Raw genomic sequence first — 26,233 nt, 5'->3', positions numbered from 1 at the left:
TTTAAAAACATAGATACTGTTACTTGAGTGAACAATTTAACTTACTACTCATGACATTATCTGAATATCAACATTTATCATGTACATAATAATTCTTAAATTTTCAGCTATTACAACACTGGTTGGCTGCCTCCATGGCCTCCATTTCTCATTGTAGATTAGATTCCACTTCAATGGAAACAGAAAAGTAATTTCCTCCATTGTTTTCCAAAACCTACAAAGTTACTAAAGCATTACTCCCAAATTGAGACTGTTCAGCCTACCAAACAACCATCAGAATTTCCAATTACAAAACAACAAAACTTCCAAACAAGATCACTTCATACATCATGTGACCACTTTCTGTTTATACCCCAAGGCCGTTGTTAAACCACCAGTTTCTTCAATACCTTTCACGAATGTTCTAAGACAACCATTGATAACACGGGGTGCAGATCCATCACAGAACCGTTTAGCAAGATCTACAGCCTTCACAATCAGCCATGTTTAATTAAATGAAGCACATTTGGCAAGGGAATAATACAGTTAGATTTTCCTTTTTTCTTTTTTGTTAAGAATAAAACAAATATACCTACAAGTTATGAAAGTATAGAAGATTGTACCTCGTTAATGACAATCGGGTGTCGTGTTTCTAGCACTGTTATTTCTGACATTGCCAAGTGAAGGATGCAAAGTTCCAAGATTCTGCCTGCTGGCTCATCCTGAACGTTAGGGATAGATATGGTGTAAAATTTTTGTAAGCAGTGGTACAATGGGAAGTAAATATCAAGAAATCTGTAACATTATATTTTTTGAATTAAACTGAACTAGATTTGTCCCAGGAAAAAAAATTGAACTCGATTTGATGCCTCATTTAGGAAATGAGCAATTTATGAACCAGCTGCAATTTTTCCAATGTTGTATTGTTATGCTAGCAACTTCTAAAGCAGTATATATGATAAGTAAATCCTAATGGAAGCTTTAAGCCAAACAGCCCTAACATGAGCGGAGAATACAACTCACTTGATTGAAACACAATAGCTTCATAGAGATGCAAGGACAATGCAGAATGGTTAATATAGAAAATAAGCCAGCTATGCTGATATTTACCTTTAAGTTCAGAGTTAGTATGTTTTTCATACACACTTTGAGCCGATTAAGAACAAGTGTAAACATTAATTATGGAAGTGAACCCCAAGCAAGCAGGTGACAAAGAAAAAAGACCCATCAAGGTTAAAGCAAATAAAAAACTGGACAGTCAATGCACAACCATACCCAATGTACCACAACAAGCACAAATATGTATCTGACCTTCCAATTTGGAGGGGCAACCTTGTCAATGACAAGCACATGACTGTCCCATTTATCCATGACTGCAACCAGAAGTTTCCTAGTAAATCTGTAACAAAAAGAAAGACATAGTTAGTTGCTCTCTAACCCCTATCACCCTCAACACACACGTATATGCAATAATGGGAAGGAAAACTGAAAATGACATGCTCCACCACTTGCTACATAACAGTTACAGTTACACACTGAAATTTAGATCAATACAGTTAGAAGGTTTACCGCAAAATCAGTTTGCTGTATACCAATTTTGGAGGAGCAGCAAGAACTTCTGCTTCTGAGAAGAAAAAAGTAAACAGACTTTATTCCTCTGGAAATAATAGTGGCATGGAAAACTAAGCAGCAAAAAAAAAACCATCAACTAAATTTTGGTAAAGCTACAACACAGGAGAAGTTCCTTAGAGCATGGAAGGAACACAAGTTGAAGGAAGTTAGAGCTCATGAGACCTAACAACTTTGTGAAGTAAGTTATGGAACTATTCATCACAAGTTCTTGAAAATGCATATAGATTTCAGGTAAGTAACCCCCTCCATGCAAAAGGAAAGAAGAGAAAAACTATTTGAATGAAAAAATTAGCATTATCACATATTGCCTCCCATTATAAATCATCCCAAGTCCAGTTGTATAACATATAAGCTATTGTTCAAATTTTAGCCTGAGTTGCAAATTGCTGTTATTTGATCAGATGAAAGGAAAAAGGTATATTTCATTGTAAGAAAATGATGTGAGTGAACTGATCATCAAATCACATAAAGATTTTTTTACAAGCTACTACGAGAAAAGAAACTCCAAAATGTATACTTTTGATAGGGTCTCTAAGTTTTTTGTAACAAGCTATATGGAACTTGAGAGTAAAGCATATGCAATTTACTTCTCTCAAGTCGCCATCAACTTATTTCAAAATAGTTTCTAGCACAGAGATGAAGTATTAGCAAAGGACCATGTGATATTTGAAAAACGAAAAAGAGATAAAAATATAATTAGAGAGCATGTGAAGTCTAAATTGTCAGATGTCTACCAATTGCAGATTCCTTTTCATCATTCCGCAGAAGCTCATCTGCTTCTTCGACAGTTTCAACTGTGACAGGGGGTCCTCCGAAGCTCATTGGATTATATTCAAGCAACGAAGCCCTGTCGAATTCATACCCAGGTTCTGGAAATATAAATTGTGTGATAAGTGATTCACAACATAAGCATATATTCACAACATAAGCATATTCGAGTGATGGAAGGATTCATCCAGAAAAGATTACAAGCAACAACAAGAGAGATGGACAAAGCAAAATTCCATAAGGCAGGGAGAGGTACCTCGACGGACATTCATTCGCTTTTCGAATAACCGTACTGGGTCAGAACCTTCTAAACAAGCAGCATAAACAATCGACCTGCGTTGAAGTAAACTGGGTTAATCATGGTTAAGGCTGGAAATGAAACAATAATTCTCATAATTACTATTTCTGTAAGCATTTTCCTCACCTTCGCCTTCACCGTGTCCCCAAGAAACAAACACGGTCCCAGTTTACAGTAAATGAAGAATATGAATAAGTAATACAATAGGATAAGACTTACAGAGCGAGCTCTCTGGCGGCTCTGGGGCTGCAAAATCTGCCACTCTTATCAATCTTGGGCAACATCTCTCTTGAATCACTGTTGGGCTTTTCCAGAGCTTCGTCGAGAGTGAAGGTCGAAGTGCGGAGAGAGGTTCGAGGGGAGGATAGCGATACTGTGGCCAACAATGGTCTTTGGATTAAACCCAGAAGATGGGATTTTCCGAAGAGCAAAGAAGAAGACGAAGAAGAGGAGAGAGTGAAACTTAATGAGAAAGATAGATGGGGCTTTAAAGTGGGAGAAGAGCAGCAGCTGTGACTGAGAAGCGAGCTTCCCTCCATTGTTCAGCCCCGGAGATTCAGATAATGCGTCTGTCTCTGGCTATGTATGTAATTATGTATATTTCCAGTCAGCGATTTTTGTGGGGTTTTAGGGATATATGTGGCGCATGCCCTGGCCAAAAAAATAAAGAAAAAGAAAAAAAAGTCAGAAACTTCTTCTGTGGGTTTTAAAAATAACAAAATATTGTGTTTTAGATCATTTTGTGAGTTTTCTTTTATAGAATATTACGTGATACATATCGATACTACTTACTTAGAGGAGAAAATAAATAATATCATCCATAGATATTATAACGTGTATAAAATGTATTACGTGACTATACTACTATAGTATTCTATAATTTGTAACTTAAACCAAAGAAGAATTCTTGCTAAGTAGAGATGGTAATTTTTTCCCAACAAGTCATTCATTGGACTTCATCCATAATGAGTCGGCCGAGTTTATAAGAGTTAGTGTATGCATTTATAAAAAAAATTGATAGTTCATGTATGAATTTGACTCTAAATATTATTAGATTAATAATTAATTTATAAATTTAATCGCCACATATATGACTTTGATTGGGCTCAAAACATGTTGCCTAATATAATTGCATTACGATGTTCCTATAGTTTTTGTTTTTATGGAAGATGTTCCTATGGTTTGCAAGTAAGAAACAATAGCAACCATTAGAGAAACGTCATGACCTTAGGTCCCGTTTGGTAGGGTTAGGTCGAATTGGACTGGTTAAGTAATTACAAGAGTATCTCATTCAACTTTTAGGCATGCATAAATGGGTTATATTGACCTAACTTTTTTTATCCCTTAAATTACTTATTAAAAAAAGCTTATAATTCAAGTAATTAAGAGTAATTATGCACATACTTGAAGTCGTGTACTCAAATTTTTATCTTCCAATATTATTAAAACCAACTAGCTCTTATGATAACGGTACTTCTCTTGGCAACATCAAAATCGCCCAACTACACAAACCCCATTGATAAAAGAAGACATAGTCGCAGTTAAATTTTCGAGTTGTCACAGTAGCAGTTCATATCAACTCATGGTAAAACTCCCGTTAACTTCTGGTAAAAGAAAAGTAAAAGAAAGGGGTTAAAAAAGAAAAAGAAAAAAAGGTAACTCCCGTTAACTTGGTGCTGGTTCAATGGAAAGTCTATCATATTCGTGAAGCCGGCGTCGTTTTACAGCTCGAAACGCCATACGACGAGTACTCGTCGAAGTCCTCTGCCTAAGCCCATTTATTTCTCTCCCCTCTCTATTTCTGGTCTCGTTTGTCTGAGGACTGAGAAAGAAACGCAATTACAGCTAATAGTCCGAATCATCGATTAATAACAACAAAGTGAAGACGAAGGTAAAGATGCGCTTCATTGCCGTGGTGCTGTGCGTTTTGTGTCTACTCTCAGAATCAATTGTTAGATCAGCATCTTCTTCTCCCAAGAACCAATTTCTCGGAATTTCTCCCGAAGGTCCACCAAGTGCTGCAATCTCTTTCTCATTATTATGATTTCATATATTTTTTTTAATACATATATACAGATATTTTAAGTCTCTAAAAATATAAAAAATAGTAGTAATCTGAGTGCGGTGGGTACTGACTGTTGGGTTTTGTTTGAATGCCCAGATGAGAAATACTACAAATCATCGGAGGTGATAAAATGCAAAGATGGATCCAAGAAATTCAGCAGAGCTCAGCTCAACGATGACTTCTGCGATTGCCCTGATGGCACTGACGAGCCTGGTCCTCATTCCTTCTTTCTCAATTTATTTATATTAGTTTCTCTAATATCACATTTTTCTTGAGCTGCTTGCCCCTGTGTATTTGTAATCTAAATTAGTAACCACACCATAATTTCTACCAGTTGCCGTTTGCAATTGCATATTGTTTCGTTCACTTGTTTGCTTTTAGATTTGGTTGTTCTTTCATTACATTCTCTTAGCAAAATGGGCCTCTCTAAATGTATATATCATTTCATAGTAATGGATTTGCCTTTAGCTCTTGCTATATTTTGGCGTGATTTTTATATGTCTGGTTCATTAGATATTTCCTGATATATGGTTTCGTTGATGGTTAAACTTGGATTTGATTTACTTGTTGATATATACAACATTTTCTTGTTGACGAAAATGCATATTGTTTTTTTATGGATTGTAGGTACATCTGCATGCCCAGGTGGAAAATTCTATTGTCGGAATGTGGGACACACACCTCTCCTGGTATTTTCATCTAGAGTGAATGATGGAATTTGTGGTAAGTTTTCTGACAGTACAAATAGCATTAGAAGTTATATGTTATGTGTACCATCACAGACTTGCTGCACTTTTGTGTTTTATTTTGATTTTCGTTTTTGCAAGGCTAGTGGGCAACATTAAAAATATTTAATGGGAGGCTGTTAATTCTTGCAATGCTGTTTCTAAATTAATGGGAAAGAGATGTGTATAGAAAAAGCATCATTATCACGATTGAAACTTAAGAAAACCAGTTCTCAATTCCTTAATAACTGAACCATATAACTCTTTTTACCTGGCTGATTGATTTCATCTCTTACGCATCTTTACCTGTCTGCAATCTGGAGACTGCTGTGATGGGAGTGATGAGTATGATGGTAAAGTAAAGTGCCCAAATACATGTTGGGAGGCTGGGAAAGTGGCCAGAGATAAGCTGAAAAAGAAGATTGCTACTTACCACGAGGGGGTTGCTGTACGGAAGCAGGAAGTTGAACAAGCCAGAGTAGCTATGGCCAAAGACGAGGCAGAACTATCAAAGTTGCAAAATGAAGAAAAAATACTGAAAAGGCTTGTTGAACAGCTGAAAGGTATAGTTCTGTCATGTCATGTCTTATTTTTACGACATCATCATCATCATCCCCAGGTTTTTAGGCTTGCAGGTTATTTATTTGTGGTTTTATTTAGTCAAAACTCGCTGTGTTGTACTTATAAAATCAATAGGTATATTATGTATATTTTAAAGACTATATTTTCTATTAAGGGAATTTAAGAATTTGATAATTTACCAGAAAGTGACACCACATCTTATGTAACAGTTTGTTTTTGTTTCACCCCTCTCACCCTCTCTATGCATTTTCTAGGTAGTTGACCACCTGTCCATGCCGAATTGATAAACATAGATAATTTAACATCTCTATGATTATCTGGTAATATAATGGTTAAATGTCTTAAAAGTTCTTTTGTCTCACCTATTGTGTAGAGCGTAAAGAACAAATAGAGAAGGCAGAAGAGAAGGAACGGTTACAGAAGGAAAAAGAAGAGCAGGAGAGAAAAGAAGCCGAAGAGAAAGCTAACCCGGAGAAAACCAAAGTTGAAGAGGAAGTTAAGCACGACAGAAGTGAGGTTGTGGAGAACTCTGACGGTGAACATAAACCTATAGAAAGTACATATGAAGATAAAATTGGGATTTTGGAGGATTCTCATTCATATCAGGTTAGGTTAATTACTCACATGGGCTGCTTTGTTCTATACTTTAAGTGCTATTTGGAGAACTTTGAAAATATATATGTAGACTGTAGATATCTCACACTTAAGGTATATATTCTTCCTTCAGCTGCATTGAAAACGTCTTTCTGCTGATTGAAGTTGTGACTTATCTGTCACGTACATGATTTTTTTTCACATAGGAGACTCTTCCTGCATGCAACTGAAATCAAGACTGATTATGACATTATAAAATAAGTTCTGTCACTTGAAATTACTCTTTGACCATAATCACTATTTACTGGTAGTGTAGATAGTTTATTTTCTTCTAGTTCTCACATTGACAGTGTTGTCATAGGATACAGCAGAGAACCATGATGACTTAGCTGCCAAAGATGATCATATTGATACTCCTGAACATAAAGGACCTTTGGTTGAGGGTGTAGAACAGGTAAACCAAGTCTTTGAACTAGTTTTCTTTAACAAAAATCTGTTGAATTGGAGCTTTCAGTTCTTACATTACATGTTAGATTAAGGGTTTATTTCAAAATTATCTCAATGCAGCATGCAGTAAAGCAGAAGGAAGAGTCTGTTGCTATATCTGAAACTGACTCTGATTCTGGGAGCAAGGTGCCTCCTGATGAGGTATTGAATTATGGTTGCACAATATTTGATTGATTTATTAATTGATTGGCGGCTGAAAGGTATCCTTCACCAAAATATTTTAATATGAACATCATTTCATATATTAAGTTCAAAACTGAAAAAAAAAAAAAGGATCTACCATGGGGACGTGTATGGTACTACATCAAGGTTTAGACTGCTGATGGTATGGCACACATTGTGGAAATTCCATGGTGTGAAGAGTGTAGTATCAATGCCAAAATAAGTAGAATTTTCCTTCTTGCATCTGCCACCAAATAGCCGTCTCCTGTTGTAGTTAACATTTTTCTATATGTAGGAGAAATGAAGTCAACTAGAAATAGTCGTATGACAGATTTCAGTTGTTGATAACTTTTTATTCATGAAAAGAATATAATAATGAACTTCAAGGCTTATATGTTTTGCTTATGAAGAGCTGTTGATAATATATACACTTTGTTAGGTGAGACCATGATTGAACTTTGATTATAGGTATCGAATACAGTAGTGTGTTAACATAAAAAGCATTAAATTTGTCTGATATTATTTTTTAGGGTTTTCACTTGGAATATTCAATCTTGACTAGCCAAAATTTTCCAAGTGTTCTGACAGTTTCTAGCTGGTATCTTTTACTAGGAGCTAATGGGTCTTGTATCTGCAGGGCAAGGATGCATCAGAAAAGACTGAGTCATTATCAAGGGAAGAGTTAGGCCGCCTAGTTGCTTCTCGTTGGACTGGGGAAGATGCCTCAAAGGAAGGAGGGGACGTTGGTAATGCAAAAGATAATGATCATGAAGATCATGAAGAGGCGCCAAAGGACACCCATGAGGGGGAGTATGATGGCTATGCTTCAGAAACTGATGATGACAACCAACGATATGATGATGAAGATGTAGATGTAGAGGCAGATGATGATTTTGGAGAGGTGGATCATGGCGATTCTGATTCTTCATACAAATATGAGTCAGACACTGATTCAGACTTGTCAGGTATGCAGCGGCTCAGATGACTTGTGTTCATTAATTTGCAACTCAAACTTTTTAGATGGACTATTATGCTCCTTATAATTTTATTGCATGACCGTACTTTAGATGTAACAACCTCAACATCTTGGTTGGAGAAGATACAAAAAACTGTGCTGAACCTCCTACAGGCTGTTAATGTATTTCAGACTCCAGTGAACCGATCAGGTAGTAGGTCAAAATTTTGGACGTTACTTAGGTGCTTGATCATGTATAAGAACATATGAATGTCTCATCACATTGTATTTATCTGTTCTTCAGAAGCTGCTAGTGTACGGAAGGAGTATGATGAATCCAGTGCCAAGTTGTCTAAAATACATTCAAGAATATCAAGTTTGACACAAAAGCTAAAACATGATTTTGGTTAGTGTGTCTTGAGCTGCATCTATATATATGCTGGGTCAATAATTTTTAATGGCATAGTTGGTTAGTTTCTGGGCCTCCATAAGCTGAACTCAAATTTGATATTACAGGGCCAAATAAGGAGTTCTATTCATTCTATGATCGTTGTTTTGAAAGCAAGCAGAATAAGTTACGGACTTTTGTCTTATTTTAATAGCTTTAAAATGTCATAATAATACAGTTTTGATTTTTAAGGAAATTTCATGTTTGATCTGACCTTTGGGCACCCAAAATTCTTTGTTCAGGTATGTTTACAAAGTATGCCCATATAAACAAGCTTCCCAGGTGGAGGGCCACTCCACAACTCGTTTAGGGTACGAGGCTACTTTCCCCCCTATATATTGATAGCTTCCCATATATCTTTTACAATAAAAAGGGGAAAATATGGGAACAAACAGGTGTCATTTTGGGTGGACAAAAATGAAGATCAAGTTATGCATCTATCATGTTCTTAGCCTTAGGCATTTGCTCAAGTTGTCAAAAGTTTGGTTTGGTTCGGTTCAGAATTAGACTATGTCTTGTATTCATGTTTCACTAATGATAGAATTATGAAACAACCGGAGACCGTATATTTACTCTTTCTAGGCGTGGAGCAGCTATTTTATTCTTCTTCCACCTAAGAGATCCTTGTCAGAGGTCAAGCACTACATCTTAGCTGTTGATAAGCCAATTTGAAATTCGTTTCTAGTTTGTTGTCCTTGAATTCAATTCAAAAGAAGGCAAGTCATTTTGGAAGTGGTTGGATCATTAGATTTTGAATCCAATTACTTGAGCATGTCTGGCTGCGTGCATATGTACCCCCATATGTAGCAGCAGCTTGCTGTAGATACTGGTGCAAGCATTATAGATTCAGTTATGTTCTGGCAATCTGTTAGGAAATATCAAGCATACGACATGAATGATGTCGCCATCTGAGTTACCTCTGTGTGCTTTTGTGTGTGTGCTGTTGCATATGTTTCTTTCATTTCGATTAGCTTACATACTACCTTTTTGTTTTTATGTAATATTGGGGAAAATAGGAGCTGGGAAAAATTTGAGGACTCATATAAAGTCATGGTCTTTGCAAATGGTGATAAGTGCTGGAATGGGCCCGATAGAAGTTTGAAGGTAGTTATCATCATGCTTTTACATATTATTCTCCGATTGTTGTTATTTAATGAAACTCGTATCTCCTGAATTGTTTGTTTTCAGTTGAAGTTATTTTTTGGAGTGGGTTTTAACATTTAAAATCTCAATGGAGAACTTAAAATGTGATTATTGAACGGGTATATTGTAAGACAATGGTGGGTCATGGGTTTGCTAGACACCACAAATGACTAGTTTAAATATCCATTAAAATTGGAATTGAAGATTAGAAAAGCATAACAGAAGTTTTGGTTTGATTTTCATTTTGACATGCGTTCTTACACATCTTGTTTAATATGCAGGTCAGACTTAAGTGTGGATTGAAAAATGAGGTTGCTGATGTTGATGAACCAAGCCGTTGCGAGTAAGAATTGCTCTCTCTCTCTCTCTCTCACACACACACACACACACTATCGCGGCGCGCAAAGGGCTTTTTGTTTATCATGGTAGATATGTAGTAGTGGTATTACCTGGATCTAACTTTCAGTTTCCTATGACAGGTATGTAGCATTGTTATCTACTCCAGCCCTTTGCTTGGAGGAAAAACTTAAGGTATTGTTGTATTGTTCCTTCAAGAATTATCTTTTTCTTATTTTTTTTGGTGGGGGGGAAGGTTTGCTGCTGTTCTCTTGCGTTGAATTATCTAATGGGATAAAATGTGACAGGAACTGCAACACAAATTAGAGTTGTTGAACAAAGAACAACCGCAAGGCCACGATGAACTTTAAATTGTGGTGATGGGTTTACACAGCAAGGTGCAGCTGGCTGGAGTGATCTTATGTTATGTTTATCTTAAATGATAAATGGATGCTGCACGTTGCCTTTCAGAGAGGTGGTTTGAAGGATATCAAGCAAGTTTTCGAGTGGGGGCGTCATCCCATCCCCTGAAATGGAAGAGTCCTTTGTTTTCTGGATGGAGGAGAGCCCTTAAAATGCAAAATGTGACTTGGCAAAAACTGATATTGAAATGAATGATATGATCCTCTCTCCTCTTCCGTCTGATACATTTTTTGAAATGAGCTTAGAGTAGTAATTCGAAATATGATAATATAAGATACAAAGTAGTCGTCTCTGAATTTCCCGCACTATCTGAATATTTTTACCGAGTCCCTCCCAGGGATTTTATTTACAGCTGGATATGATAAAACTGTGGATGATAATGTTGTAGTTGTTGTTGACGATAAAAAAAGGTATTGGGGTGGGGGGATTGTGTTGGTAATCTCTAACATAAAGGGTCCCTGTTGTTTTGTGGTGTTTCCTCTTGCCTGAGCAAACAAGTGTTTTAACTCTTCGTTTTACTATGTGCTGGTTAACTTAGGGGAGAGAGAGAGAGAGAGAGAGGGGCAATTGGTTTTGGTTGGTATGTGGTATTGAAAAGTGCGATACCACGGCGCATCCAAAAAAGGAAAATTTCTTGCCCTTCTGGTTTCTGCCCATCGAACGGACTGAAATGAGACGAACCAAACCAATGCATGATGAGAAAAAGGTTGCAGGCAGTGACCCACCCACCGGTCAGTCAAAGTCAGAGATAGCTCAAAGGACACGTGTAAAGCGTGAGTAAACCGTTCCCACTTGTATTGTTATTGTAGTGCAGGTACATACAATACAGGCAGCACAAACAAATGGTTTCTCTCGCTTTCTCAGCTTCGAACAAGCCAAGGCCCCACCACAGAGCCCGCTGCTGTTGCTGCCTGCCTGCCTGCATACCTACCTACCTTTTGCTATGCCAAATTGCCAGTGAACATGAAATTAAAAAAGAGTATAAAAACGTGGAGTTTTTTTGTTGTCTGAAAAAGAAGAGATCGTGGAGTTGGTTGCGTTGCGTCCAATTATAAACCCTAAAAATAATAAGCATGACAATAATATCAATGGCTGTGACGCCATTGTGGACTTGGCATGAGTAGGACTCAAGGCTTTGGCGCCTAGTTTTCTCGTTTTACCTTAGTCGTCTCTCTCAGTCGGTCCTCATCCTTCCTCTTTTTTTTTTTCTTTTCCCCAAAGGTCCTCTTCCTTCTTTAGAGGGAGGAATTGTTGCTAATTTGCGCCCGCCTACTTAGAAAGAAGGAATTGTCTTGTTTTACCTAAAGTATTTTTTTCACTCAATGCGTAATTTGAACCCGCCTACTTAAAAAGAAGGAAGAAAAGAAAGAAAGAAAAAAAGTTAATGAAATAGAATTTGATTCCAAATATAAAAAAAACTTGTTATTTTAATTTGTGAGGAGCTTGGCTGATAAAATAAGCTACCTTGTTGCCCAAGAAGCAAGGGAATATGCTTATGCTGCTTGCTTGCTTCTATTGTTCTGTTTTGTTTTGTTTTGTTTATAAAAAGGAAACAAAATATTAAAAGAGAAGAAAGAAGAAAGAGAGAAAAACAGAGTGGCATCGGCGAACACGCTTCTCGCTCTTCTATTTTACAATTTTCTCTCATATAATCTCACAGACCACGGATCACACACAGGAGTCTCCACACACAGACCATAGATCGCAAAACCTATTAGCCTATAGCCCACCTTTTTTATTTTTTATTTTATTTTTCTATTATTTTTCTTTCTTTTTTCATTGAGATTGAGATTGATATTGAGATTGAGATTGAGTTGGCTCTTTCATTGACAAAACACACAACTCTCAAACTCTCCCCCAACTCTCCTCCAAATCGTCAACTCTCAAACTCTCAAAAAAGAAGAGGAAGAAGAAGATTCCAAGGCGGAAATACAAGGAGAATAGGAAAATGGATCAGAGGCCCAAGACGAAGATCGTGTGCACGCTAGGACCTGCATCGCGTTCGGTGCCCATGGTCGAGAAGCTGCTCAGGGCCGGAATGAACGTTGCGCGCTTCAACTTCTCCCATGGCTCCCACGAATACCATCAGGAGACCCTCAACAATCTCAGGGCCGCCATGGAATCCACCGGTATTCTATGCGCCGTCATGCTCGACACCAAGGTCTATTCTCTCTCTACCCCTCCCCATTCATTTCTTCCTCCCGATCCCATCTGATCCGAATTTCTCGGATTCACTCACAAGTCATGCATTGCCTTCTTTAATTCTCTGTTTCTTTCTTTGTTTTCTTTTCTTGTGTTTGCTTGCTTGTTTGTTTCCTCATGTTTGGGTTTAGGGTTCACACACAAGAGCCCTATTAAATTTGTGTTTGATTTTGTTTTTTCCATTTCTTTTTTTTTAATAAAAAAATTTCCTACTGGGTGTACGATTTTGATTCGCTAAATGCTAATGGCTTAATATTAATCCTACCCATTTCTAAATTGATGGAAAACATTGTGAACCAAACCTGATTGGTTGATTGATTGATTGATTGATTGTTTGTTTGTTTGTTTCCCACATTTACTGCCACACAGGGTCCAGAGATTCGAACCGGATTTCTCAAGGATGCCAAACCAGTCCAGCTCAAACAGGGCCAAGAGATCACCATATCCACTGACTATACCATCAAGGGTGATGAAACTACCATTTGCATGAGCTACAAGAAGTTGGCTGAGGATGTCAAGCCAGGGAGCATGATACTCTGCGCTGATGGCACTATTTCATTTTTGGTTTTATCTTGTGACAAGCAAAAGGGTTTGGTTCAATGCCGCTGTGAGAACTCTGCTGTTCTCGGTGAGAGAAAGAACGTTAATCTTCCAGGGGTCGTAGTGGATCTCCCGACCTTAACAGAGAAGGACAAAGAAGATATTCTTAAGTGGGGAGTTCCAAATAAGATTGACATGATTGCTCTGTCTTTTGTTCGGAAAGGTTCCGACCTTGTGGAGGTTAGGAAGCTCCTTGGAAAGCATTCTAAGAATATCCTTCTCATGTCAAAGGTATGCTTATTTTCATGAACCATAAATTGACTCATTTTGGATTCTGCTTCTTTTTTTCTGCTTTCGACTTCAGACAGAATTGTTGGTGCCATTTGGTTAGCAAAATATTATGCATCGATTCATTTGAGAGTAAAAGCATGTATGGAAAGAGGGTTACTGATCATGTGGCATTATTCGGATAGTATTTGAGACATTCACTAAAACTATGTGACTCTTTGCAATGTATCTATTTTCTTATCCATTAACAGGTGAGTTTCGATTACTTCTTTGGTTCTTACTTCAAAATTTGATTTGGTAGGTTGAGAATCAGGAAGGGGTGGCGAACTTTGATGACATCCTTGCAAATTCAGATGCATTCATGGTGGCACGAGGTGATCTTGGAATGGAAATTCCAATTGAAAAGATCTTCCTTGCCCAGAAAGTGATGATCTATAAGTGCAACATCCAAGGAAAACCCGTTGTCACGGCAACACAGATGTTGGAGTCAATGATCAAATCTCCACGTCCAACTAGGGCTGAAGCTACTGATGTTGCCAATGCGGTTCTAGATGGCACAGATTGTGTGATGTTAAGTGGTGAGACTGCTGCAGGAGCTTATCCTGAACTTGCAGTTCGGACTATGGCAAAAATATGTGTAGAAGCAGAAAGTACCCTTCATTATGGAGATGTCTTCAAAAGGATTATGGATCATTCTCCCGTGCCCATGAGCCCATTAGAGAGCCTGGCTTCTTCTGCCGTTAAAACAGCCAACTCGTCCAAAGCAGCTCTTATTTTGGTCCTAACCAGAGGAGGAAGTACCGCAAAACTGGTGGCTAAGTACAGACCAGGCATGCCTATACTATCTGTTGTTGTCCCTGAGATCAAGACCGATTGCTTTGACTGGTCATGCAGTGATGAAGCTCCAGCAAGGCATAGTCTAATTTTCCGTGGCTTGGTTCCAGTTTTAAGTGCAGGATCTTCCAGGGCCTCTCATGCAGAGACGACTGACGAAGCACTGGACTTTGCCATTCAACATGCTAAGACGAAGGGGCTCTGCAAGAATGGAGATGCTGTTGTGGCTCTGCACCGTGATGGAACTGCATCTGTGATCAAGATCTTGACTGTGAAGTGATGATCATCCCGATAACTTTTTGCTGCCCTTTTTGGCGTTCTCAGAATTAGCCAATGACAATGCTTATGATTTTGCCTCATTTAATATGTTTTTGGATGCAAAAACATCTACCTACTGCCATCCATCTTTGTGATGAGCTGGCTTTGATAGCTACATAATTGCTGAGTGCGATATGGAACTTTATGCAATACTAATAGGATTATTTGCTATATTCTCTTTAAGGGAATACATTTTCCTACTTTGCTGAATTTCGTGTTCATTATTCTTGATTGATGTGCTTTTTCATCGTAATATAATCCTGTTTGGAATTGCTGCATATGCCAGAGCTTGATTCTGTTTCTGTAATCTGCAGGGAACCAAATGCGTGGAACTGGTAAATTCATTACCACATGAAACTTGGAATGTTCTTTAATTCACAGCATTCATGCCACTTGAATTTGTGCAACAAAATGTATAGTTTGAATATGCTCCATCCCATGATCCAACATAAAACAATTCAATCAAACAAAATATATTCTTGAGTGCATACAATTCAGTTCACACGGCTGGCTTTCTTTCGCGTATAATTGTCGGGGATATAATAATAATCAAGGGTTATCTTCCTGAATCACTTCTCAAGTAAGAGGATCCCGAGATAATTTTTTTTAAATTTGTTAAATTTCGTCAAATTTCAAAATTGGCATGTTGCAGTTTGTTACTCATGCAATGAGAAATGAGCAATAGGAGGACTAGCAGCTACACCTTCAAAGTCTTGTCTATAATCATCAATTCATTTGTCAATTCAAACAAGCCAAAAGTCCAAGGATGCTGAAACTTTCAAATTAAGCAGCTAGCGTGCTAGAGGAAAGCAATACATGAGCAAGAGCAAGTAAATATAGCAACAGTAGAAGTTCTTATAGGTGTGTAGGAGGCCAAAACATCTACAAAACAAAAGACCACCCCTCTTTTTAAACACATAAACGCACAATTTGAACTTCCCAGATTCACATTCAAGTAAGATACTATGTACACAAGCAGACCATTGAAGCAACATAATGGACAAGAACTTGATATAGCCACTCAACTCAACTAATGGAAAATATACTCAATTCTCATCTGTTTGAGAAGCGCTTCCACTTCCAGTTGCATTTGCTGCTGAGGAAGAATTACCCCCACTGCCACTAGATTGAGATCCTGAGTTAGAAAACAGACCATTGAAAGGCCATGGAATTGAAAACCTTCTTCCGCTTCCGTTTCTCCCATCCCCATCTCCCTCCACCCCACCACCATCACCACCTATGTTTTCACTCTCCCTTTGGTCACTGCTGTTCCGAGAATTATCAGAATCGCGTTTGGATTCATCAGCAGGCAACTGAAACCTGCATACTGGACAGGAACTATGAAGCTCCAGCCATGGCAGAATACACCCGCTATGAAATTTATGCTTACATGGCATCTCTTTTGCTTCTACACCAGCCTCAAAATCATCCAAGCACACTGAACACTGCAGATTCTCCTTGATTGTCACAGTGGGCAGAGCTTCCACTGCCTCCTTTTGCGCTGGCGGAGTCCCATATCTGTTAGGATCATTCTCTGCCAAATGTTGCAGCAATAAATCTAAACCAGGCCCAATAAAATAATCGCCTAATGAACCCATAGGGGTGTGATTGTTGTTTTGGCCATGATTCGAATCGTAAGAACCCTGAACAATGATGGTTTGACTGAAAGGATTGATCAGAATTACTCGTTCCCTTTCCCTTTCCCTTTCTCTCTCTCTATCCCTATCCCTATCCCTATCACTCTCAGAATTCTCAGACTCAGATGCCGAGCCAGCCCGAATGCCTTGAAGCAGCTGTAGAATAGTAGCCGAGTTTCTCCTCCTCCTTCGGATGATTGATTCAAGTTCCCTGTCCAATTCAGTGTCTCCGCCATGGCGGGCCTCGCCATCATCATTATCATCATCCTCATCCTCATCAAAGTCTAGTCGTCTTAATCTTCGGCGTCGATGGGGATTGTTCATCATTCCCAGCAAGATTGGTGCCCAGAGGGAGAGGGCTCGATCTGATCCAAAATCAGAGTCAGCTTCATGATTGTCCCTCGTGTTGCTATTCATTTCTTCAATAAATCCGCTTTGGCAAATTGGGCATTTCATTTCTACTTCCATGATGGGATCCACCATTTGAGAACACGCGTGACACCAATACCTTACTTCCTCCATTTCTCTTTTTCTCTTCGGTCACTGTCACAAGACCATAGCAAAAAGATCAAGATTTTAGCATGACTTCCCAGATCTAAGCCATCCAACAATTTAAATATTGTTCTTCAAAACCCAAAGAAATTCCATGAGACTATTTAAAATATAAATACTCCAAACCAGAACAGAAAAAATATATATATATCAAATTTTGACAGGAACTTGAAGAGCACCTCCGATCAACCAAAGAAACAAATAATTTTGAAAATAAAGATGGTGAAACTTCTTCTAATCCAGAAGACGCACAACAAGAACAACAAAAGAAAAAGGGAAGACCGTGAATTATTTTGATTCTTACCACAAACCAACAAAATCGGAGAGCAGACGACCAGAGAGGAACAAGAGCACCAGCAAGTCAGAGCTTGGGATATCAAATCGCGTAAGGAAATGAGGATTTTTATGAAGAAAGAAGAGGTGTAGGTGAAAAGATTTAAAGCCAAATGTAAAATTGGTAAGTAAAGAAGAGAAGGATCTGGAAGCATCGCTCTCATTCTTATTCAAGTCCTGGTGTTATTTCGGGACCAGGCTCGGATAATTAATATTAGAGATCAGAATTCAGAATTGAAGAAGAAGAAGTACATCTTTGACACGCAAACTAAACAAACCTAATTAATTAGTTATTTACCCCATGATCTATGCATACATACAGATACAGCAAGTCAAATGAAGAAGAGGAAGAAGAACATGAATTCAGAAAGAAATAGCAGAATTGTAAACTGTGTACCCAAGCAACAGCAAGCAGTCAGTTTTTTGTGAATTTCTTTCTTTTCTGTTTGCTCTGACGCTGCAAAAGAGAAAACTGAGGGAAAGAAGAAGATTCCACCCACCCCTTTCCTCCCCCTCTCTCTCTCTCTCTCTCTCTCTCTATCCCATTCCCTTTGCAAGTTGCTACTTTCTTTCTTTTTCTTTTATTTTCTTGTAATTACAATTACTGGTCCACCGTTTATTTTCTTCTTCTTTGGTTTTTTTGTTTGTTTTGTGCCTTTGAATTGGATGTGTGTAATTTACTTACTTTTTTTCCTTACTAAACGCGTTATGTATTATGCGCTGCTGGCAGTCTCTCATTCATTCTTTTTCAAAACCAAATGTTGCTCTCAGGCCAATCATTCTATTCGGTTCTTATTTTCTTTTTTCCTTTTTCTATATTAAGAACCCTTCATATCCAATTTTAGTCGATTTCTAATTTCTTTTCTACAAAAGTTAAATACTAGTGATTTTTTGTTGGACAAAAACATTGTGATTATTTAACAACTTCCCCATTGTTTTTGGTTAAAATTGTCATTTTCACAACTATTGATACCCATCCCCCCCCCCAAAAAAAAAAGACTTAAGTTTTTATATATTTTAAAAGTAATATACTGTTATGTATTTCTATATATATACTATTTCAAATACTTTACGTTTTGATATGTGCACGTGTGTTGCATGGCGGATCTATTAAGCACAATGAGATGCTTTAAATTGCCCATTTGCTCAGTTTGTGGTAGTGCACTGTGTCAGATTACCTTATTTCCATTTTCAGCATTTAAGTAAATGTTTTTGTCCTTTTACTTTCATTTATTTTTATATTACTCCATTTACTTAAGTTTATAATGTAAATAAGAAAGTAATTTGGATTCAAATAAAAATACTAGAAAATCAAATTCCCACCAAATCAAAATATGAAAAATTGGTTTTAGTGCAAAATACGATTTAGGCTAAAAATGATGGCTCATTAAGTCAATATATACTTTATACTAAAATCTCATAAAATCAAGTTTTCTTATTTGATGTGTAAGGAATAAAAGCCGCCAAAAATTATCTTGAGAAAATGATTATTTCGAAAAACCATTTTTTATACTTAGTCAATATTTTTACATAAACCATTTTTTCATATATGATATGAATGTATAAAGGGACCTAAGGTTTTTTTTAGTTTGTGAAATTTTGATTTTTTCTTTCTATTTTAATGGGGGAAAAAGCTTTAAAGATATTTGCTAAATCGCTACTCTTTGTCTATCTCTTACAATTTTTCTTGCTTAAAATGTATTTGTCTATCCCTTTGTCGAGGACAATTATGATTGCAACCAATAAGCAATATAATTTTTGACATATGTGATATATATATATATATATACTATTTTTCATATGTATTATGAGTTCAAATTTTTGATTCTTTATAATTTGTAAGAGACCCCAACACACATGAAATCCTGGTTTCGCCACTGCTGATAGACAAATCAATACCCTTTTCCACTCCATCTTTATCATATAGATAAGTAAATATATGCATTAATTATAAAAAGTAATTTTGTTAATACAAGTATACTCTTTTTTTTTTGGGGTAATACGGGTATACTTAGAAAACAAGTTGTGTTGTATGAAGTTTCTTCGACCCAAAAAAAAGGTTGTATGAAGTTTCTAAGGTTTCACATGTAATTACATAATACCTAATTTTTAGGAGCAATAGCAACGACATTAATCTTTGAACACCAACTGATGTGATAAATTCTATTTATGAACTTTTTTTTTCTTTTCAGCATAAGCGATATTTTAAATTAGTATTTCTCATACACACACAACTATGATGCCTTACTCTCCGTTTGGATGAGTAAATTGGACTCAAAATTTAGTTAAAAGTCGTGAATTTAAGAGAAGAAATTGACAATTATCTTGTTTGGCAACTTAAGCGCGGAATTTATTAAATGATGCGCGAAAAAAGTTGTGAAAATTGAGGCATCAAATTTATGAGTTTAATTTCCATCAAAATAGGCGTTATTTCGCAATTTCCACACTGTCATTTACAAAATTCGACACATAAATTCAAATACTGAAATTTTAAATTACTAAAAATTGAAATGATAGAAATCTAAATTCCGTTATTTTAAAATTCGATATAATTTTCAATTCCTTCATCCAAATAGATGGTTAGAGATTCAAACTTGCAACCTTTAGTATGCAAACCAAAACCATTTTTCACTGAATTAAGAGCCATTAGCTCATTGGTATCCAAAGATTAATGCTTTAAAAATAGTGGGAAGGTTGACATTGACAATAATTCATATGGCCGACACGTCATTTCATAAACAATTAAAGCTTGCGGCTCATGGCCCCATTGACGTTTCAATTGAAAGCTTAGTTACACTTAACCAGTCTTATTAACCCAAGGGTGTACTATTTTATTCTAATATTTCTGTACCTCATGTTTATGTATTGCTGTTTACAATGTTAAAATACATAACAAATTTGAATCCGCATCTCCTATGGTCTCAAGTTGTTGATGGGTTTAATTAATATCAAAGATGATTTAATGTAGCATAGCAAGTAGCGAAGGGAATCTAAGGTGAAGGTCTCTTTCTCCGTTGATCAATATCCTGCTGGCTGCTGTCTGTGCTGCTGCATCTCGATTACTCCCTCGATGATTTGTTTTTTCCTTTTCATTCAGTCGGATCTCTTTCCTTTCGTCGTTTTTTCACGGATCCTCCTTTTCTTCCAAAAAAAAAAAAAAAAAAAGGGGACCAATCCTCTTCTTTGGTAGATCCCTCTTGTTCATGTTTAGTCTCTTTCGTTTTGGAAGCTGTTTTTGTTTACATCTGTTGCTTCCTTACTTTCCTCTAACCCAGTGAAAAATAACCTTGACTTGCAGGTCAGTGGTCTCAAATTCGAATCCACATGAAACCTTGGTAGTGTACACATTGAACACCAGCTTTTTTCTTAGCAACAACTAACAAGTCCACCAAAAACTCATCCTATCATTCAATCCTATTCCTATCCCTAGACTAACAACACACTCAAATTACATGGTCGTTTAAAAAAATTTAAATAATAAAACTGATCAGACGGCCTTTACCTACTCTTCAGTCCGCATGTTTCTTATTTACGCTGTCCATGGTTCTCATGGTGAACGTGAGAAGAATTATACGTTTAGGCATACGATTATCCAAAAATAAAGAGTCGTATATCTACCATACACCTGCTTAAGAAAACAAAATTTTGCAATTAAATAGTTAACAATAACATAGTAAGGGAGTGTCTTCATCTGCAAGGTATATTTGATCAGAAGATATCATAGTAAGGAGTGTCTAATCCCATAAAAAACAAAGCTCCATCGAAAGGGTCAAGCAATGCTATGCTATTAAGGGGGAACAAACGAGAGGCAATTGCCTCGGTTCCTTAACGACGATGCTATTGTCGACTTAACTAACACCCAGCCCGCACAATTCGAGGCAATTGCATTTCTGACTGTGTGCTGCACAGTGCAGCGAGCATGCTAATGCGCATAGTTCATCCACATGGACCACTGGTCTTGGATCTTGATCCAAGCTTTTGGCATACCAAACCACAGGGACCATCCATGTGGTTCTCCTTTTAATACTTTGATAGGTAGCTTCCATCCGGGCAAAAAAAATCCAAGAATATGTGATCCGACTGTACAAGGCTCTCTCCAAAAACACAATCTGCCCGCAGTGACTACATCATATGAAATATCCTCTAAACAACTAGGGGAGTGGTTCCCAAAAGAAAAGACAGATGGCACACCAAAAATTAAACGGAATTAGGCTGGTCTGCTGCCTTCTCCTCCTGCAAGGACTCAAATCTAGTTAGAAGCGGCAAAAATGACAATTCAAATGGATGAAATAATACTTATCAGAGATCTATATAAGAAAAACTCGTATAAAACTCAAGCAGGAAAAAGTCCCAATCCCTAAATGAACAGTCTAATATATTGTCCCGAAATGCATAGAACTATCTGATGACAATCTTCCCTGTCAATGACTAATACTTAAATGGCATAGGTAGCAAACTGTAGTGGCTGAAAAAAATGCACGAGTCAATCACATTTTGGATGTAATAAGAAAGCAGCACAAGAGAAATAACTCCTGATAAGGGGGCCATTCCAAGCTGGATGGCTAAAATCATTTTACACAACAATTCTAATGCTTGCACATAATCAGAGCACAAATACAGTTAGATAACAACCGCAAATCATCATCCCATCAAATTATGGGAAGAGAAGTGCACAAATGTATTATCCAAAGTCCAACTGAGAACTCCATGTCAGTTCAAATCCAAGAAAATGGCCTCAAAGTGCCACCCAACCAAAAACTCGATGTAGATAAGCATGTGAATGAAATATTTGGCCAGTTGGCATTGCTGGGAGATAACACAGAAGGGTGAGGAAGAAACAATGCTATCTACTGAATCCAAAATATTAACCCCATGAAAGAATAGTGGGGAACACAACCCGCATCATCAGACACATTATGTTTCTAAATTTCATAAAAATGATCAAAAACATATTTCATGGATACTTACATCTACAAACTGAAAAGATCTGACTACAGATGGTTTCACCTTAGAAGCTTCAGCAGCAGAAGTAGATCCATTGCCACTGTAACATTTTCCCTAAAAACAAATAACAGTGGTTTCAATTTGGTAACAGTTGAGAAACAGTCATTACTACCTTCTAATACACAAGAGCAATATTACGAAAATCTGAAGAAACAAAAGATATCAGATGTTTCCAAACTTCAAACACCAACACATATCTCAGTGGTTCAAATCATAGCAAAATGTAAATCTGCAAATTAGATGTTGCACATAGTACACCATATATTCCAATTCAATTTTTTCCCCTGGTGGAATACTGTTAAAACCATCATGCAGAGAACCAGAACACGATTACGAACACATCACTTTTAATTTTTCTTTTAATTTGTTTTTATTATCACATGACTTCATAAACACTTCAACCTAAGGCCCTGAGCATACTCATCCCCTCGAGTGTTGACCCCCAAAGAACTTTTTAGAAAATGAAATCCTTTACACTTTTCTAATGACCTTTCTATGTATCCTTTTCCCAAAAGGAAAAAGCACAAGTAGAAACTGTGACAATGGGAGAAAAACAATTCTCACATCCCAAACAAGGGTCCCAATGAAAATTCCTTACGTGTACTAACCAATATATGTCTACAACAAACACTTTTGTTGATCACATGGTTCATTCATTGGCCAGAAAAGGAAGGAAAAGTATTTGCAGAGCTCGTGCCTTTGATTCCTTGGAGACTTCAATATTCTCAAGTCTGCATCTAGGTGATTGCTCAACATCATCGATGAAGTCAGATCAAAGTGGATGAGTGTAACAAACTGCATAGATCCCCTCTCCTTCAATCGCCACAAAACATATCCACAAAAGGCCCCATCTAATGGATGCCATAATGACTCAATGATCGAAACCAATTTTAGCAAAAACTTTGGGGCTAGAATGGCAAGAACATCAACATTCTCTACTGTTGCCTGGCCTACCATCCAACGATGATCCAAGTCCAAGTAAATCCTACAGGATTCCTCTGATGTAAAGGGCCTTTTCAAGTCCAAAGAACAAGGTTGACCACACCCACTTAGAACAGTTGAAGTCAAACCTTTTAGCTCCCACTCCTAGAATGCAAATGTTACCAGAGCAGCAAACTTGTCCAGAGTGGACATCTGTCCAGAACAGACATATCACGTCTTTTTCAAGGAAGCCTAATTAGAATTACATCCTTAACCAAGTTGGATACAAAGAATTGAGAATAGCGTCATTGTTCATGGTATCCAACCCCCCTGTCCTTTATAAAGATTCTTGCCTCAAAGAGGACTTTGATGGTCTCATAGGGAATGGTACATACATTGCATCACTAGAATTCTACGTATTCCTGCTACCTTTCTCCTCGAACATTTTCGAATCTATATATTTTCTAGTTGTCTGTGGAAGGCATCATGCTGGTGAGACCCCTAATCTTCAATAGATACTTTCCTGTTGTCTTGTGGGGATATATTCACAGAATCTTGTCTGCGGTGAATTTTGACAACCACAAGTGGGGCACTGTCTACATTCCTTCATTATGCTCTTTCTCCCTCATGTCTCTCCTTCACTGATATTATGATAATCAAAATTTAGGGTTTTAAAATTGTAGACTCTATCTTCTCGTTTCTTGTATAAAAGACTAAAAGAATTGTGGACTCGTTAACTTTTTCTATCTATAGACAGTAGCGTTTAGAATAGATTAAAAAAACAAATAAATATTGGTAGTGGAAAACTTCAGTTAGATTTGCAGCGGCATTGACTTCTAACCCAAGTTTCCAAGAATCCAAAGTAAATTAAAATGAAGTTTTAGAGCAATATGTAAACGGAAAGAGGTGATGACATATTTCATTGATGTCTTTCTTTGAACAAGTAAACTTTAAGGAATCATGGATTGTATGAGATTCTAAACAAATATACAGGGCGAAGGTATACAACTTTGTTTCTTTAGGAAAAAAAAATTACAAAAGTCGAAAAACAAGATGCTCCATGGTAAGTTTGTTAACGTATTATTGGATAAACTTGAGGGTAATAGGCGAACAAAGAAAATGAGGCGATGACATAGAGTGTATATACAAGAGAAAAGCAAAGAGAAATGAAAGGTTGAGTAGGTATGTAATGTAAGAGGATGCAATGCGAGTGACAGATAAGTGGGTAGAAAGATAGATAGAGAGAGAGGACAAACCTGACCATCTTCAAAGAGTGATGAGTAATAAGCTGGATCATAAATAGAGCCTCCTAAAGCATCACTAGAATCTGAAGTTTGTCGAGGTACAACAGGAGTAGTTGGACTCAAGAAACTATTTCTCAAATCAAAATCGGCTTCTCTAGGAAGTGCACTAGTTTCTACGTAGGAAAGGCCCAACCTGTATATCTGAATCCACAAGAAGGAGGAGGATAATCTCACAGAAAAGCCAACAATTTGCATGGCGAGAGTGAGTTTCACTGAGAAGATGTACCAAATTGTATAACTCCCAGGAGAAAGGTTCCTGCACAACAAGTGCACAGACAAGAAGAATCAAACATACACATTACATACTTCACCAAAAAGGAAACATACTTGCTATGATATTACAGATAAAGACTCATATAGAGATGGGAAATGAATGTGATAAATACATGGTTTGGTTTGAAAGATAAATTGGAAGGAAACAAGATTTACCATATTTCGTGGGAAAAGAAAATGAACCAAAAGACATCGAGGAAGACGGTGCAGACGAGAAGGACGGCATATGTACGGCCAAGGCTCTGACTGCTGCTCTCGATTGCTACCAGAGCGAACAATGCAATCGCCAGATTTATCAGCAACACCCCGTTGTACAGTGCTCCCAGCGATCCCACCAATGCGCACCCAACCTATGCATATTGAACAATCAGTGATTGATATTGATTGAAACCCTTGTTTTTGTGGTTTCGATGAATTTGAAAGACACGAAACGTACCTGAATGTAGAGGAGGATGACGGCCAATGATTGAAGCCTGTCGTAATCACGAAGCCATGGCTGTATTCGATCACGCAATGATTCACAAAGCATTATAGACTCCTACCCCCTACCCCGTACCCCCTCCCCTGCCCCACCCTCCGCCTCTCTCGCTAATCTTCTTCTTCTTCTTATTTCACTGCTCGTTGTTGTTGCCTTTTCTCCAAACCCACCTATTATATGGCAATGAAAAATTCAAATGAGCATTACGTGAATTTAAGGTCTATTTTCCCTAATGCCTCTTGAGGCCAACTCATTCTTCCAAAGGTTCTTGATTCTTCCTCCTTTCTTTCTTCTTCTTGTTAAACCAACTCTTCCTTTTCTCAGTTTCTTTTCTGTTTCTCCCCCTTTCTCTTTTTTCTTTTTCTCTTCCTTTTTTTTCCCTCTTGGCAAATTGGCTGCTAGTACAACTCATGGTAATTACCAATTGACAAGTAATGTTGAGTCATTTGACCATTAGGTAGGTGCATCATCATCATGTGCATGACCAAATTAGCAGTGATGGGGGATGAGCTGAACCCTGGCTACTATGCAACTTAGCAACTAGGCTACTATTATATGCCATTTAAAAATTTGGAAAACTCTCGTTCTTTTTTCCCTAGCACATTAAAGACTTTTTATCATTTTTTAAGATCTATAAATATAGTTACTTGAGAAGACGTGGGTTAGATTAGTTGGAGAGGACAGTGAGTTCGGCTTTCGGTCTTCTTGTACCTATGTTTGAATCACAATTTCTATAGATGATATTAATTTAGAGTAATTTAAATTATCACTTATATTAATATGTATATATATAGTTAATTTTATTCAATATGTTAAATTATTATTCAATTTAATAAGTTTAATTCCAACACACCAAACAACGATCCAAATTCTCATTCATTTTAATTAAAATAATCCAGCCCAATCTAGTCGCACTCACCAAACATTAAAGC

At 37.2% G+C, this 26,233-nt stretch overlaps 5 protein-coding genes across 7 annotated transcripts; 2 read left to right on the top strand and 3 right to left on the bottom strand.

The window, feature by feature from the left end:
• Positions 1–23: 23 nt before the first annotated feature.
• On the bottom strand, positions 24–3,313 carry LOC103321114 (antitermination NusB domain-containing protein). The gene is made up of 7 exons (XM_008222915.2): positions 2,897–3,313; positions 2,636–2,712; positions 2,346–2,480; positions 1,549–1,603; positions 1,291–1,378; positions 603–701; positions 24–468 (listed from the first exon to the last, which is right to left on the bottom strand). The coding sequence occupies exons 1-7, from the start codon at positions 3,214–3,216 to the stop codon at positions 328–330; spliced, it is 915 nt and encodes a 304-aa protein (XP_008221137.1). The 5' UTR covers positions 3,217–3,313; the 3' UTR covers positions 24–327.
• Positions 3,314–4,389: 1,076 nt separating this feature from the next.
• On the top strand, positions 4,390–10,841 carry PSL4 (calmodulin-binding protein). The gene is made up of 16 exons (XM_008222798.2): positions 4,390–4,683; positions 4,839–4,955; positions 5,370–5,465; positions 5,791–6,030; positions 6,423–6,655; positions 7,005–7,097; positions 7,211–7,291; positions 7,950–8,277; positions 8,380–8,478; positions 8,572–8,673; positions 8,784–8,841; positions 8,958–9,026; positions 9,732–9,819; positions 10,140–10,201; positions 10,338–10,389; positions 10,503–10,841. Exons 1-16 carry the CDS (start codon positions 4,575–4,577, stop codon positions 10,563–10,565), a joined length of 1,890 nt encoding a protein of 629 aa, XP_008221020.2. The 5' UTR covers positions 4,390–4,574; the 3' UTR covers positions 10,566–10,841.
• Positions 10,842–12,059: 1,218 nt separating this feature from the next.
• Positions 12,060–15,009, top strand: LOC103320916 (Pyruvate kinase family protein). The gene is made up of 3 exons (XM_008222686.3): positions 12,060–12,778; positions 13,189–13,650; positions 13,949–15,009. The coding sequence occupies exons 1-3, from the start codon at positions 12,566–12,568 to the stop codon at positions 14,759–14,761; spliced, it is 1,488 nt and encodes a 495-aa protein (XP_008220908.1). The 5' UTR covers positions 12,060–12,565; the 3' UTR covers positions 14,762–15,009.
• A 625-nt stretch (positions 15,010–15,634) lies between these two features.
• On the bottom strand, positions 15,635–17,888 carry LOC103320759 (E3 ubiquitin-protein ligase SIRP1-like). 2 transcript variants are annotated; one of them, XM_008222591.3, is made up of 2 exons: positions 17,293–17,888; positions 15,635–16,979 (listed from the first exon to the last, which is right to left on the bottom strand). In XM_008222591.3, exon 2 carries the CDS (start codon positions 16,956–16,958, stop codon positions 15,846–15,848), a length of 1,113 nt encoding a protein of 370 aa, XP_008220813.1. In that variant the 5' UTR covers positions 16,959–16,979; positions 17,293–17,888; the 3' UTR covers positions 15,635–15,845. The 2 variants fall into 2 exon arrangements, with proteins under 2 accessions (XP_008220813.1, XP_008220737.1); XM_008222515.3 differs by having other exon boundaries at positions 17,719–17,876.
• Positions 17,889–20,950: 3,062 nt separating this feature from the next.
• On the bottom strand, positions 20,951–25,614 carry LOC103320533 (uncharacterized). Of its 2 annotated transcripts, none has more exons than XM_008222262.2 (5): positions 25,260–25,614; positions 24,980–25,173; positions 24,503–24,806; positions 22,290–22,379; positions 20,951–21,554 (listed from the first exon to the last, which is right to left on the bottom strand). In XM_008222262.2, exons 1-5 carry the CDS (start codon positions 25,350–25,352, stop codon positions 21,519–21,521), a joined length of 717 nt encoding a protein of 238 aa, XP_008220484.1. In that variant the 5' UTR covers positions 25,353–25,614; the 3' UTR covers positions 20,951–21,518. The 2 variants fall into 2 exon arrangements, with proteins under 2 accessions (XP_008220484.1, XP_008220556.1); XM_008222334.2 differs by having other exon boundaries at positions 21,382–21,554; positions 22,329–22,379.
• Between the last annotated feature and the right edge of the window lie 619 nt (positions 25,615–26,233).

This window comes from Prunus mume, linkage group LG1 (genome assembly GCF_029339155.1).
Source record: "Prunus mume cultivar Tortuosa linkage group LG1, ASM2933915v1, whole genome shotgun sequence".
NCBI classification, from domain to species: Eukaryota; Viridiplantae; Streptophyta; class Magnoliopsida; order Rosales; family Rosaceae; genus Prunus; species Prunus mume.
This window is presented reverse-complemented; position numbering and strand designations above follow the sequence as displayed.